General features: G+C 44.5%; 1 protein-coding gene across 1 annotated transcript in view; it reads right to left on the minus strand.

Moving 5' to 3' along the window:
• Positions 1 to 14,263, minus strand: part of Alk (ALK receptor tyrosine kinase) — a 699,186-nt gene extending 684,923 nt beyond the window's left edge. The window contains exon 1 of the mRNA XM_028778974.1: positions 12,652 to 14,263. Coding sequence (XP_028634807.1) covers positions 12,652 to 13,333 — 682 coding nt within the window. The 5' untranslated portion in view covers positions 13,334 to 14,263. The remainder of the gene's footprint in view (positions 1 to 12,651) is intronic.
• Positions 14,264 to 17,702: the final 3,439 nt, after the last annotated feature.

A 17,702-nucleotide genomic window follows, 5' to 3' on the forward strand; every position in this document is an offset into this window, starting at 1 on the left:
ACCATACCATACCATACCATACCATACCATACCATACCATACCATACTTCAAGAAAAGAATAACTGAAAGAGAATGGGATGGATGAGAAGAGAGGGATAAGGTAGGGAGAGCACAAGGAAGGAGAGAAGGAAGGAAAGAAGGGAAGGAGGGAGAGAGGGAGGGAGAGAACCTACCAGAACATTTTCTACCATAGCTCACACAAAGTTGGTGTGGTGATTTGAATGAAAATGGCCCCCACGGGCTCATAGGGGGTACATTATTTGAAAAGATTAGGAGGTATGGTCTTGTTGGAGTGGGTGTGGCTTTGTTGGAGTGGGTGTGGCCTTGTTGGAGGAAGTGTGTCACTGGGGGTAGGCTTTGAGGTTTTAGAAGCTCAAGCCAGGCACAGTGGCTCTCTCTTTTCCTGCTGTCTGTGGATCCAGATGTAGAACTCTGTTACCTCTACCTGTATGCCACCATGCTTCTCAATATGATGATAACGGACTAAACCTCTGAACATGTAGGCCAACCCCTGAAAAATAATTTCCTTGTAAAAATTGCTAAGGTCGTGCTGTCTTTTCACAGAAACTCTAACTAAGACAATTAGGAAAGGCTGGGGTACTCAATAGCCAGCACACAGTCCTCACCACACCTGGGGCATTTGCTAAAGACTTTCAAATGTAGGTCTAAACTAACCATAAAACAGAGGCTTAGGTAAACACATTATAAATGCTTGATGATAATCTTTGCTAGATTTAGATTGATGGGCGAGTAAATAAACTGTCAAAAGCACTTCAACAGTCTTTAAAGTGAAGACAGAAAAATCCCAGCACTAAACAATGTAATATTCATAATGAACAAGACTCAGTACCAAACTATCAGATATGTAATGACAGGAAATGCAACCTACAACCAAAAGAAAGAAGATCAATATGAAGTGACATAGAAATGTAGATCTGATCTAATTAAGAGAAGGAACTTGAAACTAGCTATGATAAATATGTTTAAGGATATAGACCAAAACACAGGCATAATGAGGGAAGAAATGAAAACTAAACATCTAGATCTATAAATAATAAAGTATCTCAAGTATTGAATGGATTGACTTAATCAGCTGACCAAATAATCCAAATATAAGGGGATGTACTTTAAGGCTCACAGAAAAAGCTACCCAAACAGGAGAGAGAGAAGACTGGGAAGATAATTTCAGGTCCTTTGTGTAATGTAGCAGCATATTATACATAATTATAATTAGATTCCAAAAAGGTAGAAATAGGAAAAATAGAGAAAGTTCCAAATGTGAGCTTGGCATTGTGTTTCACACTTATAATCCCAGCTGCTCAGGAGGCTGAGTTGGGAGAACCACAAATCCAAAGCCTGGCTTGGAATACAAAGCACGCTCAAGGTAATTTAATAACTCCAAGACCCTATTCAACCCAAAAAGTAATAGTAGACAGGGATCTGGGGATATAGCTTAGGACTAGAATGCTTGTTCAGAGACCCTAGACCCAATCCCCAGGATTTACAAAAGAAAAACTGATTTATTTCCCAATATAATGAAAAATAGAATCTCCAGATCCAAAACCCTCAATAAAAGCACCACGTCACATTATTTATTAACCAAATTTCTGAAGTACCATAAAAAGAAATCCTAAGGGAACCAGAGGGTGCAGGAGACATAACAGGAAACACAGGTTAAGAGAGTCTCTGAGTCCTCATCAGAAATTACATACAAAGAATAGCAAGAGGAGCTATGCCGAAGTGTCCTTGGCCCAAGCACATTCAGTGAAGATCATCGTCAGAAATGAAAGAACATCAAAGACACTCAGAAAACAAAAGCCAAGAAGATTTAAACGAGGACTAACACAGCATTAAATATTAAAAAGCAGAAGGAAGCTATTGTAGATGGAAGCTTTCAGCAAAGCAGTGTGTAGCCAAAGTGGCACAAACCCACTAAACTCTATTTATCCTGAGTTTTACAACCAAAAACCGCAGGACAGCGTATAAACATCAACTGGTGGGGGGTCTGAAACTTAACTAAAGCAAGGAACACTGAAGAAGAGAGAGAAGCTACCTCTGAGGAGACAAGTCTTTTCATCTCTTTTCTTTGTATCTGTGATCCAAATGAAGGCTCCTGAAAGCTATAGGGGTGAAAGCATGGAGTTAAGACACTCAGAGAAACCCTTCTCTCTGTCTATGAGACCGATCCAAGAGTGTGAAAGAAATCTCCATTTCTTGGTGTCTGTGTGTTTCCCTCCTCTCTCTAATTTCATGAATTTCCTGATCAGGGTCAGCATGGCAGAGAAGTCAAAAGTTAAGACTGCGGACAGAGCCAGAGGCCCCTCCTTTCCAAGGATCCTGGACAGAGAATCCCTGTTGTCCCTCTTCAAAAGCCAAAGGCAACCTTCTCTGCAGTGTAACACAGTCAAGGCTCTGCCTTTAAGGGGAATTCTTGATAATTCTAGTAAATGTGCTGGTTCCGAATGGACTGGCCTCTGGCTTCATTTCCCACTGAATGGCAACTCTATGGACAGACTCAAAGAAAAGTCTTTTAGGATGCTTGAGGTTCTAACTGCACCCAAGACTCAGACCAAATAACATAGCATTTTGAATCTCTGGGATATATTCAGGCCTGGTGGTGATACAATCATTTTGAAAACAAGTTGACATAACTATTTTTATGAAGTTGAACACATTTACCACACGCTCCAGTGTCTCTACAATGGACAGAAAAGAACCAACAGCATACAGCCACAAAATCACTTGTAGAGAAAAGATTCTTTACAGTTGTATTCACAAGAATTCCAACAGGATATGTCCAACCTGTGATGACTGAGATAAGCCCACCACTGTATGCTCATTCAGTGGAACACTACTCAGCAATTAAAAAAAAAGAAAAGAAACAAGACACAAGTACACAAAAAGGCAAATAGTAAGATAAATCTTAAAAGTGAGAGATGATGAACTCCACAGAGATAGGCTGTATGCCCCATCTGTATGTACCTCTGGAATACACTAAATTACTGATACAGAAATCAAATCAGGAAAGAAAACAAAGATGGTGATGGTTGCTGGAGCCCTCTCCAGAGCCCAGAGGACTTTAGGAGACATGTGGAGGCTCCAGGGGTAAAGGAGTGGCCTGAAAGGAGTCTGCAAAGCCCGCAATAGCTCCAGAGCAACTAAGGAGAGAAAGAAATCAGAAACCAAATCACAAGTTTCTTGGAGCAGAAAGTATGTGATACCCCTGGCAAAAGCAGGCGTGGGGAGGTGGGGGTGTGATCTGGAAGAAATCAGGGGGAGAAGGTAGGAGAAATATGATCAAAATACATGCTACAAAATTCCCAAATAGAAAACTATCTTAGAAACCGGTCTAGCAAGGATTTTTAATTTTTAAAGATTACACATGGTATAGATCCTAAATAGGATAGTGATTGTGTATGTGTGTATGTGTATTTGAGAAATAAATTAAACTGCACAGTTAAAAGAGGCACATATGTATATACTTCAATGAAGCTGGAAATGGTCATATATAATGTCACTTTAGATTTAGGTGGAGACTTGGACTCCTGGTCAGCATCCTTCTAGAACACATTCCTTTACCCATCTCTGCTTGCCACCCTACCTCACTTGTACTTTGGTCTTTTCCTGTGTCCAGGCATCTCTGTGTCCAGGACATGACCCTGACCTGTTGTCCTGCCTTGCCTCTTATCCTCCCCTCTCTTGGTCTCTTCACCTGTGTTTCTCTCGTGCTCAGTCATTTTTTACTTTCTCTCTGCTTGAAAACGTATTGATATTTTTATCCAACTGTTTCTATCCCCTCTATAATATTCTTTTATTTTTAAACAGACTTGACTATAAGACCAAGAGATTTTTTAAAATCATATATTGACCGAATGGTTTGTTTTATTTGCTAATGTTCTAACTAAGCATAAGAATATCATTAAAAGTTATTTTATTTATAAGTGAGATTACTCACTGAAATGGTTACAGGACTTACATGATCTTTACCTGTTATGCTTACCTCCATGGGTTAATGACTTCCCTTGTAAACGTTTCTCTTTCCCACCTCAGGAAGCACCTTTGAAATGTGCATCCTGGCCATCAAGGGGAAAATATAATCAAGAGTTGGAGAAAGGACTAACATTTGTTTGGTACAGTGGGGTACATGGGGACCCTTTCTACAGGCTTTGCATTAGGAAACTCTCACAATGATCTTGGCAGTGCTATTATTTTTTTTTCTCACTTTACAGATAAAGAGCATAGAGAGAGGAAAATAAACAGCCTTGGTCCAGTAAATGATAAAGCAGACCTTCAACCCCAGATCTGTGTTCTATTCTATATTTTATTTGTGATAGACTGTTTTATGTCTGAGTCTCCTGAAGAGACAACACCTTGGGTGGGGGGAATAAATAACATGTTCTTGACAGAAACACAACACAACAATAAAAAAAGAACATTGTGACCAGATGGAGAAGTGTATCTCTGTAATACCGGCACTCGGGAGGCTGAGGCTGGAAAATCACAAGTTAAAGGTCAGCCCGGGGGACTGGAGAGATGGCTCAGTGCTTAAGACTGCTCTTTCAGAGGTCCTGGGTTCAATTCCCAGCAACCACATGGTGGCTCACAACCATCTGTAATGGGATTTGATGCCCAATGTGTTTTGAAGAGAGCTACAGTGTACTCATATACATAAAATAAATAATTCTTTATTTTTAAAAAAAAGTAAGGTCAGCCTGGACTACACAGTAAGTTACAGACCAGTGTGACATACAGCAAGACTCTATCTCAAAAAAAAAAAAGTAGAAGAAGATGAGGGGGAAGAGGAAGACATCTCTAGCAATTCGGGTGAATCTCACAAAAATCATATCCAGTAAAAGAAACAGGCACAAAAGAAGACACAGGGCATCTTAGGTTCTTTTCCTGTTATGATAAAATGCTCTGACAAAAGTAACTTAATGGGGAAAGGGTCTATTTTCACCCACACATCTAGGTACAGTCCATTGTGAGGAAGTCTTGCAACTCACTATCACACAATAAAGTGTGGAACTTGGGATGACTTCAATATGGAGGCATCATTTTGAGAAACCCTGGGAAGGGGACACAGAAGCTCTGCAGGATGGCAAGCTGATGGCTGAACCCAAACCAGACTCAAAATCTGGTACCTTGTACAGCTGCTCCTAATGCTTTGGCCTGGATGAAACAAAGACTGGGCAAAGGAACTTAGCATTTTCAAAAAATCACTTAGTCACATTTTCCTACTGGGGTGTGTGTGTGTGTGTGTGTGTGTGTGTGTGTGTGTGTGTGTGTGTTTTATAATAATCCACTCTGAAGCCTTTCATACAGGTCATCTCATTCAATGTAAATAATGACCCCATGAGGTAGAGGAGACCTCGCAAGCCCTTCCCTAAAGACTCATAGGACCATCAGTCTTAAGGAAATTACCCAAGATTTCAAATTTAGTATCGTGGATACCATAACAGACTCCAGGTCCTCTGCCTTCTACTGGAGAATTCTCTTCACCACAGAACACTGACTTTACTTATGTAGGCTGATAATGTGGAAAGGTCTACAGTAGAGCTCTGGCCATGCCTACCTTTATGAACTCATGTTCTAATGGAAACTGAGAGAGGAAAGGGAAAGGAAAGGAAAGAAGACTCGGTGTCTTAAATTACTCTTCTAGTTTCCCCTGGCTAGCTGCCTGAATTCCTTAAGTTCGCCCACATTTTCCTGTCTTCTGAGCTCACATCATTTTCATGCATTCCCTTTAGCCTTTACTCAAAGGGATTCCAGCCACCTACATCCATGCAGCTGCTGTTACTTAACGAGGAAGGTAGAGTACAAGGGTAAAGACTTAATTAGCCAAGTGTTAAGGTAGATCTGTCCCAGGGGAGCTCTCCTGTCCTGCAGTCTCATGTTTTCTAAAATATGGACATTATCTCATCCAGTGAATCTGATAAAAAATGTCCCTGGGTGAGGCCCCATGCTCAGAACACCTAGCTGGAAAAGCCATTTTTAAAAACTCTGAAGCGGGGAAAAAGTCTTTTTTGAGAAATCCAGCTCACCAAAGAAGTTCCTGAGGGATTCAACCCACTCCCTCAGCACCTCATCACCAGGCCAGCATTCTACTTCAGTCTCATATCTGTATTAGTGATTTTCCTTATTGTTACAAAGGCAGCTTAAAGAAGGGGGTAGGTACTGTAGCTCACAATTCAAGGCCCATCTGAAGCTTGGGGCCGTGATTACATTGCAACCACAGCCAGAAAGCAGAGAGATGAATGATGAGACACATCTTCTCTCTTTTATTCATCCTTACCAAGGGACCCCATTCTTTACTCCAAAACAGAAATCATATCCGTTTGCATCCTTTGAAGGCGATGAGTCAGCCATGGCTCAAGAAATCCATTACCTATCAGATGTCACATGGCTACTGAATAGCCTTTTTAAAGCTGTAATGCTTTCCTGAGGAAGCCTACCTGAGTCCCTGTGTTACAGGTCCTCATGGGACCTCAGAGATTTAGATTCTCAAGTCTAACAACCTGGTTCCTGGTAGCTTGGTAACTCTAGTAACTTGGTTCTTTGATCTCCCTCCTTGCTCTCTGCTCATCAGTGAGAAAGATGAGGCAGGCAATGAAAAGAAAGAGCATAAATCCAGCTAAACACAATGAAAGAGATACCTAAGCCTGGGTGGGGGTCCTTCACACCTCTGAATAAGACAAGGCATGACCCAGGCGGGTGACTCTCAATTAAGGGACATTTGCCATTGGGAAACTGCTGTTCTGTGTGGCCTCGGTCTTGCTTATCTCTGGGACTGCTTTAATGTGTTCCTGAGTTAAGGCTAAGTCTCTTCTGTAGGACAAATAATCAGATTGTAAATCTATAATCACCTGAATCTGAGGTCAAAAGACGCCTCAAAGAACATGTTGCTGCAAACGAGGTGCATCCCATGCCTTGATCTTCCCCCTCTTCCAATGGGACAGAGCTTTAGTGGGACACCAGGAGCTATCTCTATGGCCATTCTTCTCTGGTTCTTCACCTCTCCTAGGAATCACAGATATGTTGCAAGAGAACCTACAGTGTCACTGTTATCACCTGGGTCACGAGACACAGCCACACATAGGGAATATACAGCCCCAAGTGGCACCATTCGGATGCATGAAAATGCTCGTGGGTCCCTCAGAGCTGTAGAGCATCAGATGCTTTTATGAGAAAACCCAGTGATGCATGTTGATGGGATACAACAATCCATCAGCCACGAGGCTAGGATTCATATGCATCACCCAATTTAATCTATGAAACAATACCTGAATTGTCATGGCCTACCTTTAGCATCATAGGAACCATCATAATTTACCTACTTTTATAATAATGAAAGTGAGTTTCAGATTTTAAGGAATTTTTTCACGTAATGGCTATTGTTCTCTAGACATTTGCTACATGGCCTTCTGACAAGCATAATACACTGGTCTACATGTCTTACTGGCTTGTGATTTGCATTTTGACATGGTTCCCTGATTTGAAGATAAAGAAGCATGGGTCCAGGCAGCATCTACTACAGTACCTAACATCTTGCAACCTCTCACCATATAAAGTTCCCAGGTCTATTGCTTTGTACATACATGACCTTGAAAGTGTACAATCAAGCATCTGGATTCCAGTTACTCCATTCACAAAATAAAGCAGATGGTTGCCCTACCTATTATACAATTAATAAAATTAATAATAATAACTCTGAAAGTGATTTATGAATGTAAAGCGTCATACAACTAGAACAGAATATTAACAACAGTTCTAGAGGAAAGAGAACCGTCCTTTACTAGGCTGGAGAAATGCCATAAAGTGAGGTCACCTGTCAGGAACCTTTAAATGTGGTAGAGCACTGGGAGTTTCTGCTAATGAAATTGTCACCATCTCCTATACCTACAGGCCAGTCACTCCTTCCCTTCAACTGACTAACACCTTTATAAACATACTCACTGTTGAAGATAACATGCTCAGAGTGGTGGCAGTGCATGTCTTTAATCCCAGCACTCAGGAGGCAAAGACAGGTAGGTCTCTGAGTTTGAGGCCAACCTGGTCTACAGAGAGAGATCCCGGCAGCCAAGGCTACACAAAGAAACTCTGTCTCAAAAAAGAGAGAGAGAGAGAGAGAGAGAGAGAGAGAGAGAGAGAATATTCTCTCTGATTTACACACATACACACACGCACACGCGCACACACATACACACTCATGCACATGCACACATATACATATAAGTATACGTGTACGTGTACATATACATATACATGCCCTTTTCTGGCCTCTGAGGGTGTCAGGCACATACACACATGGCAAAGAGACACACACCCAGGTAAAACATCCATACATATAAAATTAAATATTTTTAATTTGTTTGAAAGAATTTTAGGGTAGCCAATAGGTGTTTATCCAACATAGAACTGATCTCATCTTTTAAAAACCCTGACCACCATCTACCTTTCCAAGAGACTCAACCACACCACACATACACACATACACACACACACACACACACACACACACACACACGAATATGTCTTGGACACATACTCCTCTGGTGAATGTGCTCACCCCACTGGACCACCAGACCATAACCCAGAGAAAAGCTTTAATGTGAGAATTAGGGGAAAAAAAACAAACCTAGTGATTTCAATTTTGTTTACTCTCTATCTTGCAAAATTTTCCCAATTTTAAAGATACTCAAGTCATTTCTTTTGTCCTATGGAGACACCAGTGCTCAAAAACCTCTCCGGAATGATGTCCTAACATGATCCCTGTTCCCAGCCTTCCTGTTCATTATGGGTTTCTCAACATTAGAACTTATTAATTACAAATGATTTGGCTTGTCTGACCCATAGCTCACCTGACTCCCTGCTTGCTCCCTCCAGGTTCCACCTCATAGTCTGAATGGAATCCATTTTGAAATAGATAGAAGAGTATCTATTTCAAAAAATAAGGTTCTTGGATATCTAACCTGGAGTTTTCTTCTGGAAGGCCCGTCCTATTACTTTTAAAGGGTACACTAAATAACCCCCGCTCCTCACTGACAGTCCCTCTCCTCAGAGATCTGTAGATTGTTACCATGGCTTTCCCTTCATCACCACTTAGCCCATCCATATATATTTAATTCTTTTCATCTTTCATCATAAATCAGTCCCTTCGGCTCTTAAATCAGCTCTCTGCTCTTCTCTGGACTGGTTCCAATTCTCCCAATTCACCTCCAATAACTGATATCCCCTCTGGGAGCCCCAATTTCCTTATATCTTCTCTCTCTCTCTCTCTCTCTCTCTCTCTCTCTCTCTCTCTCTCTCTCTCTCTCTCTCTCTGTCTCCCTTTCAGAAATGAAATGAGAAGGGATGGACAGATATGTGAGGTCAAAGGTCATGTTACTGTACTGCACGCATCTACTCTAAATTACCCAAGTTTCTCTGTACCATATATAATGTCCCAAGCTGTGCATCTTCTTTCCTATGGGCTTTCTGGGAAACAGACTCTCCTATCCCACAACATTCTCTGAACCTCTGACTGTGAGATTATAGAAGTAGATCTCAAAGCACCTACAAACCAGGATATAAGCCAGAGCTATGGACAATGTGCTAGCAGCATCAGGCAGACCTCTTTGGGGGCTTTGGGCAGTTCCTGAGATTCTGTACCCCTCTAAATGGGTTCTCCCAGGAACTGTTTGGGGGTTTGAAGCACTGATCGCATTTACAAATTCACAGTAATCTACCCAGGAAAACCACAAGCATGGCATTCATTACATAGGCTCTCAAACATCCTTTGTCCTCTCAGGCAGCCCAAACCACAAATAGCACCGTGGTTTATCTTTGTCCATACTGGGTTCTTCTCTATTATACCACCTACCCAGATATGGTTCTTCTCAAGTTTAGGAAACTATCTTCAGTCTATGACAAATGGGCTCCAGCAGACCACTGACTCCAAGGGGCGGCAGAGCATATCCCCACACATAGGCCATCAGCCCTATTGCTCCCTTCTTGGTGAGACCATAAGCCTCTTGATCAGGAAGAAAGAAACTGAGTGTGTCCATTTTCCTTGTATTTAATTGAATACCCTATGTCACAAAAGAGAAAATGTCTCATTCTATAACTAAGAAGCCATATGAAAATAATAAACTCATCCCCTTTCTCAACATAAGAAGTAGAAAAATAAATCAACCCCAGTGGCAGAATGCAAGCCAGAATTTCCATACAAAGAGATGAATGGAGCCACAGTGATGTGTGCTGCCCCCAACATGGAATGTGGTGTGTTACAACAGGATGTGCCCACTGCATAGAAAGGTCTTTGGTAGAACCTGTATCTGACGGATGCTGGGGAGCAGTGAGGCAAAAGGCTAGTCCTGTGTAGCTAGCTGCCTAACCACAGACAGCATTTGCCCTCAGAGACAAGAGAGCCCATCTTGTTCAAGTGTGGTGACCACAAGGCCTGAAGTGCTCTTCAACAAGCTGCCTGTCTCTCTGGAGGTCACAGAGAGCTCATCCAGTTACACTTAGTGTCTTATTTGATCCCATCAATAACCATTTGATCCCAATCTTGCTGAAAAATGCTTGGCCAAAATTTCTAGCCTTTTAATGGCAGAATCCTGGCTCTTTCTGAAGCCAGCATTTCTACGTGTGTCAAATGATGCATAAGGATTGGCCCCGCTGCCAAATGGGCCGAGCTCCTCAGGGAGGACTTGGGAGCTCACTGCTTCCCTGTATCCAGTAACAGAAACAGCTCTTGGGAGACACTCCTTTCTACATGAAGTTTCCCCTGAGCACAGTTTGATTTCTGCACACAGGGCTCGACTATAGTCGTATGTTCTTAAAATGCACTATGTGACTCACAGACATCCACTGCTGGTTTCTTTGCAGCCTGTCTACACTTGGTAAGTTTGGGGCCAGAAAATGATCCTCTTTGTCTGCCATCAACACGTGACAATAGTTGATAGAGACTGCTGGGGTGTATGGTCATGGGTGATGGGGAAGCCCTAGCAATGCTCAAAGATATGAATGTGGAACAAAATTTGTCTTTCCAGAGAAGTCATTTTACACTCGTTACAGAGGCATTGAGCACTAAAAGAGAATGTTTCATGTATAAGCCACAGAAGCCACAATACTGTTGCAGCCCAGCTGTTCTTTACGAAAGTGTCCTTAGTGGGACAACAGTTACATTCTTTTGTGTCATTTCGCTGAAGGCACTGCCAAGCTCATTAGACCCTGCCTTTCACTAGGCACAATATAAATTCCAGCATTGATCATGAGGGGTTTGTTTTAAGTGGCGCCGATGTCACCAGTATCTGTGTGGAAATACAGACCCACATTCTGTTTCCCTTGTGGACCACATGCCAGTACAGCTTCTGGGCAATGACAGAGGAGTTTCAGCTTCTCAGTAGCTCTGCTACAGGAGAGCACTGAGTGTGTGTGAGCATGCATGCACACACATGCATGCGTGTGTGCACGCGTGTGTGTGTGTGCAAGCACAGGAGAAGTTGTAGCTTTACAATGGACCCTGTTCGATGCTTTCCATTCAATTAATATTAAACAGTAGTAACCAGCGGAGCGTAAGAACTTCATCTATTTCTGATGATGAGAACACAGAAAAGAAGCTAGGTTTGCTCAATGGAATCAAGTGAGGGCTTCTTTTTAAAAAATGTGATTTCTCTTTCTGTGGTTTTCTCATTCATTTGCATTGCATATTTAATTCATTCACAAGTCCTTCCCCTCACGGTCTTCTGAGAGAAACATTCATTCAAAACCACCTGGCTTGCCATTCAAAAGACACTTACTGCAGAGTTAGAAGTAAATGCTTGCACATACAGCCCTAACTCGGTGAATTTTGGAAGAAATGGGGAAGTAAATGAAACAGAAACCCCACTCCAGTGAGGGCCTGCTGGAGCTCTCATTCAGAGCAGCTGCTACACACATGCAAGCTAAGACTCCCAGGGCAAACAAAGGGGGAGGCGGGAAAGACAACTATCACTTCTCCCCCAAAGCAAGGCAATCTTAACAATTTTCATCCCATTCTCTACAACTCTCCTGCCCCTTGTTGCTTAGTTCCTCTGGGACTTTCCTGGGACATCTGAGAACAGTGAGAGTCTGAGTGTGTAAACAGTCTGGGGGTGGGAGTTCAGTGTGGCAGAATGAATAAGGAAAAGAGAACTGGGCTAGCCAGCACTGGGGACTCCTCCAGGGAAAGGCAGTTGGCCGAGACTCAGTATAAAGGAGAATTCTATATTCTCTGGGAAATTCTACCACATTTTCCAAGTCAGTGGTAGCCTATAAGAGGAACAAGAGTCAGGAAAAAAAGAGCAATAGTTTGAGGTCTCATAAGTTGGCACTTAGGAGTTATAGGGGCAGTTCAGCTATTCTCGGAGTTCAGGAAGGAGGGCATCCAATTATGATCCAATCGGATCATGTGTAAGTCAGTGAAAGGCATTCTGCCAACACTGGGAAACTTTTCTCCCAAGTTTGCTGTTAAAGAGAAAAGAAAGGTTCTATTGGAAAGTCACTGTGTTTAAGCACATAATAAGAAACTACGGACTAAGTTCAAGTACAGTGAAAGGGGGGCTAAAAAGAGTAAGAGTTAGTTAACAGTGGCTACAGATCGGTATAACTAAAAATGCAAATCCCAACACATTCTGGTGGGAGCTGCTCACCGGTCCCGAAGATCTGGAAGAGAAGGCGGGGCTGGGAGGCTCGGATCGCAGTGGATAGCCTTCCCTCCCTACCCACTTCCGATGCCTTCTTCTCTGGCATCAGGCGGATCCTCAGCCGCCCTTCGCCGTGGAGAATCCACCAGCTGAACAGCTCGCTGAGGTTGAACTGGAGTATCCCCACAGCCGCCGCCTCCTCTGGGGGACCAATGCAGCCTTCAAGGATCGTCTCCTCGCTCAGCTCCAGCACCAGCTGTTTGGCACGCCTGAGCTTGCGCACCGAGCCGCCCTTCAGCACCCTGGACAGCGTCGGGCCCGCCTCGGGACTGGGAGAACTGGCTCCCTCTGCCCAGGAGATTCCAGGCGGTGGCCCCAGCAGCCTGAGCAGAGGGTCGCAGTCCAAAGCCAGTGATCCCCGAGCCTCCAGCCCGCCAGCTCCGGGTTCCGTGGGGGACACTGGCTGCGGCAGCAGCAGGTCTCGGGCATAGACACGGAAGAGCGAGGGCACTACGAAGTCCACCGCCAGACTCTTCCTCTGCAGGCGCGAATAACTGAGCGGCTCCCGGGGCTGCAGAGGCAGCCCTGAGACTGGGGAACCCGCGCTCTGATCGGTTGCAGCTCCGGAGTACGAGGCTGCTGCCAAAAGCAGCGGCGGCAGCAGCCACAGGAACCCAAGGGCTCCCATCCTGCCGGAGGGCGAGTTTACACTAGTCTCCCTTCCCTTCCTGGTCCAGTCTCGCCCTTCACTCTCCCCCAAACAGGAAAGAGCTCCAAATAGTCCTTGGTCCTGAACGGCCCCTTCCACTTGATATCAGGGACTGTGTGTACACTATAGAGTGCCCTGCTTTTCCCAAGCTACAAGGAGGGAAGGGTTCTCAACAAAACGGATGGGAAAGTCAGGGGGGAGTTCGGAGACAGTGAGACACCCTGGTTTCAACAGCTGGATCCTGCGCTTCTCTCCGTGCTGCGCCCCATTTGTAGAGGCCTTTGCTAAGGGACCAAGAAATTACTATGGTTGAGGGAGGTGGCAATTTAGGTACCGTTCAAGGAGCCCTCGGCGACCAGAGCTGTCCTCTTAGCCTCCAATCTTCTGCAACTTTCCAGGCTGCGAACCGCGGCTCCGAGTCCGTCACTGTCTGGCCCACGTCCTCCGCTCCTGTCACCTCCTCGGCGCTTCTTCCCAGGTCTGAGCAAGGACCACTGGAGGGGGCTGCTTTCTAGCGCCCCCACAAGTGACCTCCGCTGCAGGAAGTCTTCGGATCGATCACCCTGCCCGCTGAACTTCTGGGCGTGAACTCGAGCTCTGCGTTGCGGAGAGGAAGCTCCCGCTGCCTCCACGCGCGCAAGTTTGCAGCGTCCTTGCTGTCACCGACGTCTTGGTTCCTTGGAGTTCACTCCCAAGCACCAGAGCCGCCCCGGCCGCTGCCGCCTAGTGAAAACATTCCGGGCAGAGGAGCCCGCACTGTAGCCAGCCCCCTCCTCACCTACCAGCAGCGCCCGCGGTTTTGTTGACTGGCCAGGGGGCGGACGGAAAGCGTCTTACTGCCCCGAGAACCCTTGTACAGAAGCAGCGGGAGGTGCCAGTTGCCACCGCTGCTGCCGCCCCCAGAGCCGCTGGATCGCATCTGCCTGGGCGCCCGCCACTTGCAGCTGGCAGTGCCGTGAGCGCGCGCCGAAAGGGGGCGGGGCCTCTGTGGGGGCGGGGCTCCTGAGCGAACTCAGCGCTGACGCCCAGTCCACGCAGCTGGCCCGCCCCCTCCCATGCCCGCCAGCCAATGTTGCTGCGAGATCTGCTCCTATGCAAATCTGCAGAGGCCTCGGTATTCATTGAGAAAAGCACCAAGCCCTCCCCGCCTCCCGCTGTTGGTGCCTGTTCCTTCCTCCAGATTGTCTGGCCTATTTCTCCGCTGTGCGAACAAGAGAGTATTTTGGATAAATGGGAAAACTGGAAGCGATCGTTGCTACCAAGCACTCTCTTTAATTATACATTTAACAGATTAAATGTGTCCGACTTCAGAAGAGTAGGTCCCGGAATGAAACTGGAGGCAAAGGAAAACCAGGAGGAGGCAGGGGTAGCATGGCCCTGCAAGATTCAAAAGCAGCCTGTCTGAGCCCTGAAAGGGAACCTTCTCTGGCACCCCGGTTATTTGAAAGCATTCCTGAGAGCCTGGTACTTCCGAATCGAGCTGTTCTTCAGCCTCATCAAATGTCACTTTGTTTTCTCTTAATGGTGTCTGAACAGGTTTCCAGACGGGTGCTGGGGACGAAACTCAGAGCCTTCTGTAAGACAGGCAAAGGCTCTACTGTTGAGCAATCATTCCATCACAACCCCATTCGTTTATTCATTTGATGTTTTGGCCTTTTTGAAATAAGACCTTATTTGGTAGCCCAGGAGGGCTTGAACCAAGAACTCTTAGAAATCCTGCTTCTGCTTTTCAAGTTCTGGGATTACAAGCATAAACCAGTACACATAAGACAAATATTTTTAATTCCAGTTCTGGAACGTATAGTCACATGAGACTTTCAAGCCCATCCTCCAGTCCTCTTGACTGCTACTCTGTCATACCCATCCATAAATAGCAGGCCACAGGCTATGGATGTGATTCTGTGGGAGAAGTTTGTGTGGCTCACATATTCTAGGCCTTTTGTTTATTCACTTAAAATGCGGGGCTCTACCTCCAGTCTCCTTTCCTTTCAGAAAATGGCTGTGTGTTACCAGAAGCCCAGATAAGGGCAATGTTTAGTTCACACAAATTTCTTAGTCCCTTCTCTCCCAGTAACCCAGTACATTGCCCAGTGGACTCTCCCTCACCCAGCTCTCAGAGACACAATATCTTTCTCACCACCCCACATGAGAGGACAGCCAAGCAGAGCCCCCACTCTTCCAGAGCCAGGTTCTTTTCCAGCACTATGGGTATCAGTGAAACCCTAAAGACAAAACCAAACAAGCAAACAATACTACTTCTCAGTGAACTTCTGGCTTCCAGCTGTATATCTGAAATTCTTATATGTAGCCAACTTAATTGCTTAAGGGATAAAATTTGACACAAAGAGAATTTTTAAAAGTGCTCCTATCTTGGAGAGGGAGAGGAGGAAGGAAGAAGATTATGGAGCTAAATATTTTCAGAGTAGGTTTGGGTTCTATCTATATCTTTCTATCTGGAACATGAAAAGAATCAAAACACTAGCCCCTTCACACTCCTGTTCCATTTCTTTCCTGTCTGTATAACTCTTGTTCAAAGGCAAATTGACTCTTAATTTGTCAAGGAGTGTGAACAGGCCTCTGAAATCAGTGGCCACTAGGGGGCTGCAGAGACTAGAAACTCAACCTGGATGAGCCATCAAGGTTCTGAACTCCCCCCTTAATGTTGGTTTTGTATCGTGGACACTTGGGGGGTGGGGGTGGGTGTCTCAGTTAACTCTCATACCTTATTAACTCTCTCACTTCTTCCAAGGAGAAACAAATGTCTTTCCCTGTAGGTTAAATTATACCAACTCAAAAATGTTCCCTACTGCTAGATAATTTTTTAAAAATGAGTCAAGAATGGCTACTGATAATTTATCAGGCACCAAGCATCTGCATCTACAGGTGTGTGTGCATGTACATGTGTGTCTCACACCACAGAAGTAGCCTTTGGGGGACATAGTGATTATTATTACTGCCATAGCAGAAGGAACAGTTATGGCTCAGAGAGGTAAAATAAATTGCCCATGGTCAACAGCAAATAAACAACACTGTTAGAATTCAAATCAGTGATTCCTTTTCTCACAAAAAAAAAAAAAACACACACACACACATCCCATTGAGACAAATTAGGCCTTCTCATCAGAACAACTATAATTTTGACATTGTTATCCTATATCATTGCCATGGAGAGGTGAGGTTACAGGGAAGTGGGATTTAGAACAAACAAGGGAAATAGAATATGTGAGCACTGAAAGCTAACATTCCTTGTGTACATAATGTGAGACTGGTATGTTTCAAAATAATCCTCAGTTAGCATTAAGAATAATGGGGTGGGGAGTGTGGCTCAGTGGTGTAGACCTTGCTTAGCATGCACAAGACCTGAGGTTCAAGCTCAATACTGAAAAGATATTCTCAGTAATACTATACTGGGGGGGTGGGGTTATAGGTCTCTATTTATAGAGGGCAAATAAAAGCTGAATTAGAGTCACTCCTCATTGAGTCTATTCCGGCATCAAGATTTATCACCTGAGTCGACCTAGATATCTGAGTGGGCAGTACAGGATCTTCATTAACAACAGGAGGTAAATGGGGCAGAGTGGACTGGTGGACTGGTGTCGGCAGAGGAAACAAAGAAGCTGAAAGGGCAAGTACGGGTGACACTGGAGGATGACAATGGCAGAGAGGACAGATGGAGATACTAGAAGGTCTGAAGAGACGATCGAGGAAGGTTGGGCTACTGTGGTCATCTTGCACAAAACTTGGTGGTTAAGTAAAGAAGAGAATGATCCTTTTCATGGAATTCCAAATTTTTCTATACAAGAAAAAAATGGACTACTCAGTCCGGGTGAGCTTCAAGTTCTCTACAAGGAAGGCAATAACAGCAGCATTTTAGATCCAGGTGGAATAATTCAAGTAAACATATCTCACAAGTGTAAAATCCGACTGGGACCTACAGATCTTGGATGTCCATTTAGTCAGTGAAGGTTTCTTGAGTACCTAATGTGTACAGGATGCTGCCTGTACTGTGCAATTGCTTTGAAGAAGATATATTGAGTCCCTCATCTCTAGATGCTCACAGTCCCATGGTGCAAAGACAACAAGAGATGGGAAGAGAATACAATAAACCCATGCAATGAAGGATGGTGTGGTATGTGCGTTGGGACACTGCAGTAGATCTAGCTAACTGGCTGGAGACATGATTTCTACCAGGATGTCCTCATTTGTTGGGCGGGATAATCTAGCAGAGATTGTAAAGGAGAATGGTCTTGGGAATATCAGCTCAAATCTGTGAGATTAGAACATGCTGGCACACTCAAAAGGCAGAACAAGACGAGTAAGGTTGGAAAACAGTGAATGAAAGACATGG

This window comes from Grammomys surdaster, unplaced genomic scaffold (assembly GCF_004785775.1).
Source record: "Grammomys surdaster isolate TR1022 unplaced genomic scaffold, NIH_TR_1.0 343, whole genome shotgun sequence".
Lineage (NCBI taxonomy): Eukaryota > Metazoa > Chordata > Mammalia > Rodentia > Muridae > Grammomys > Grammomys surdaster.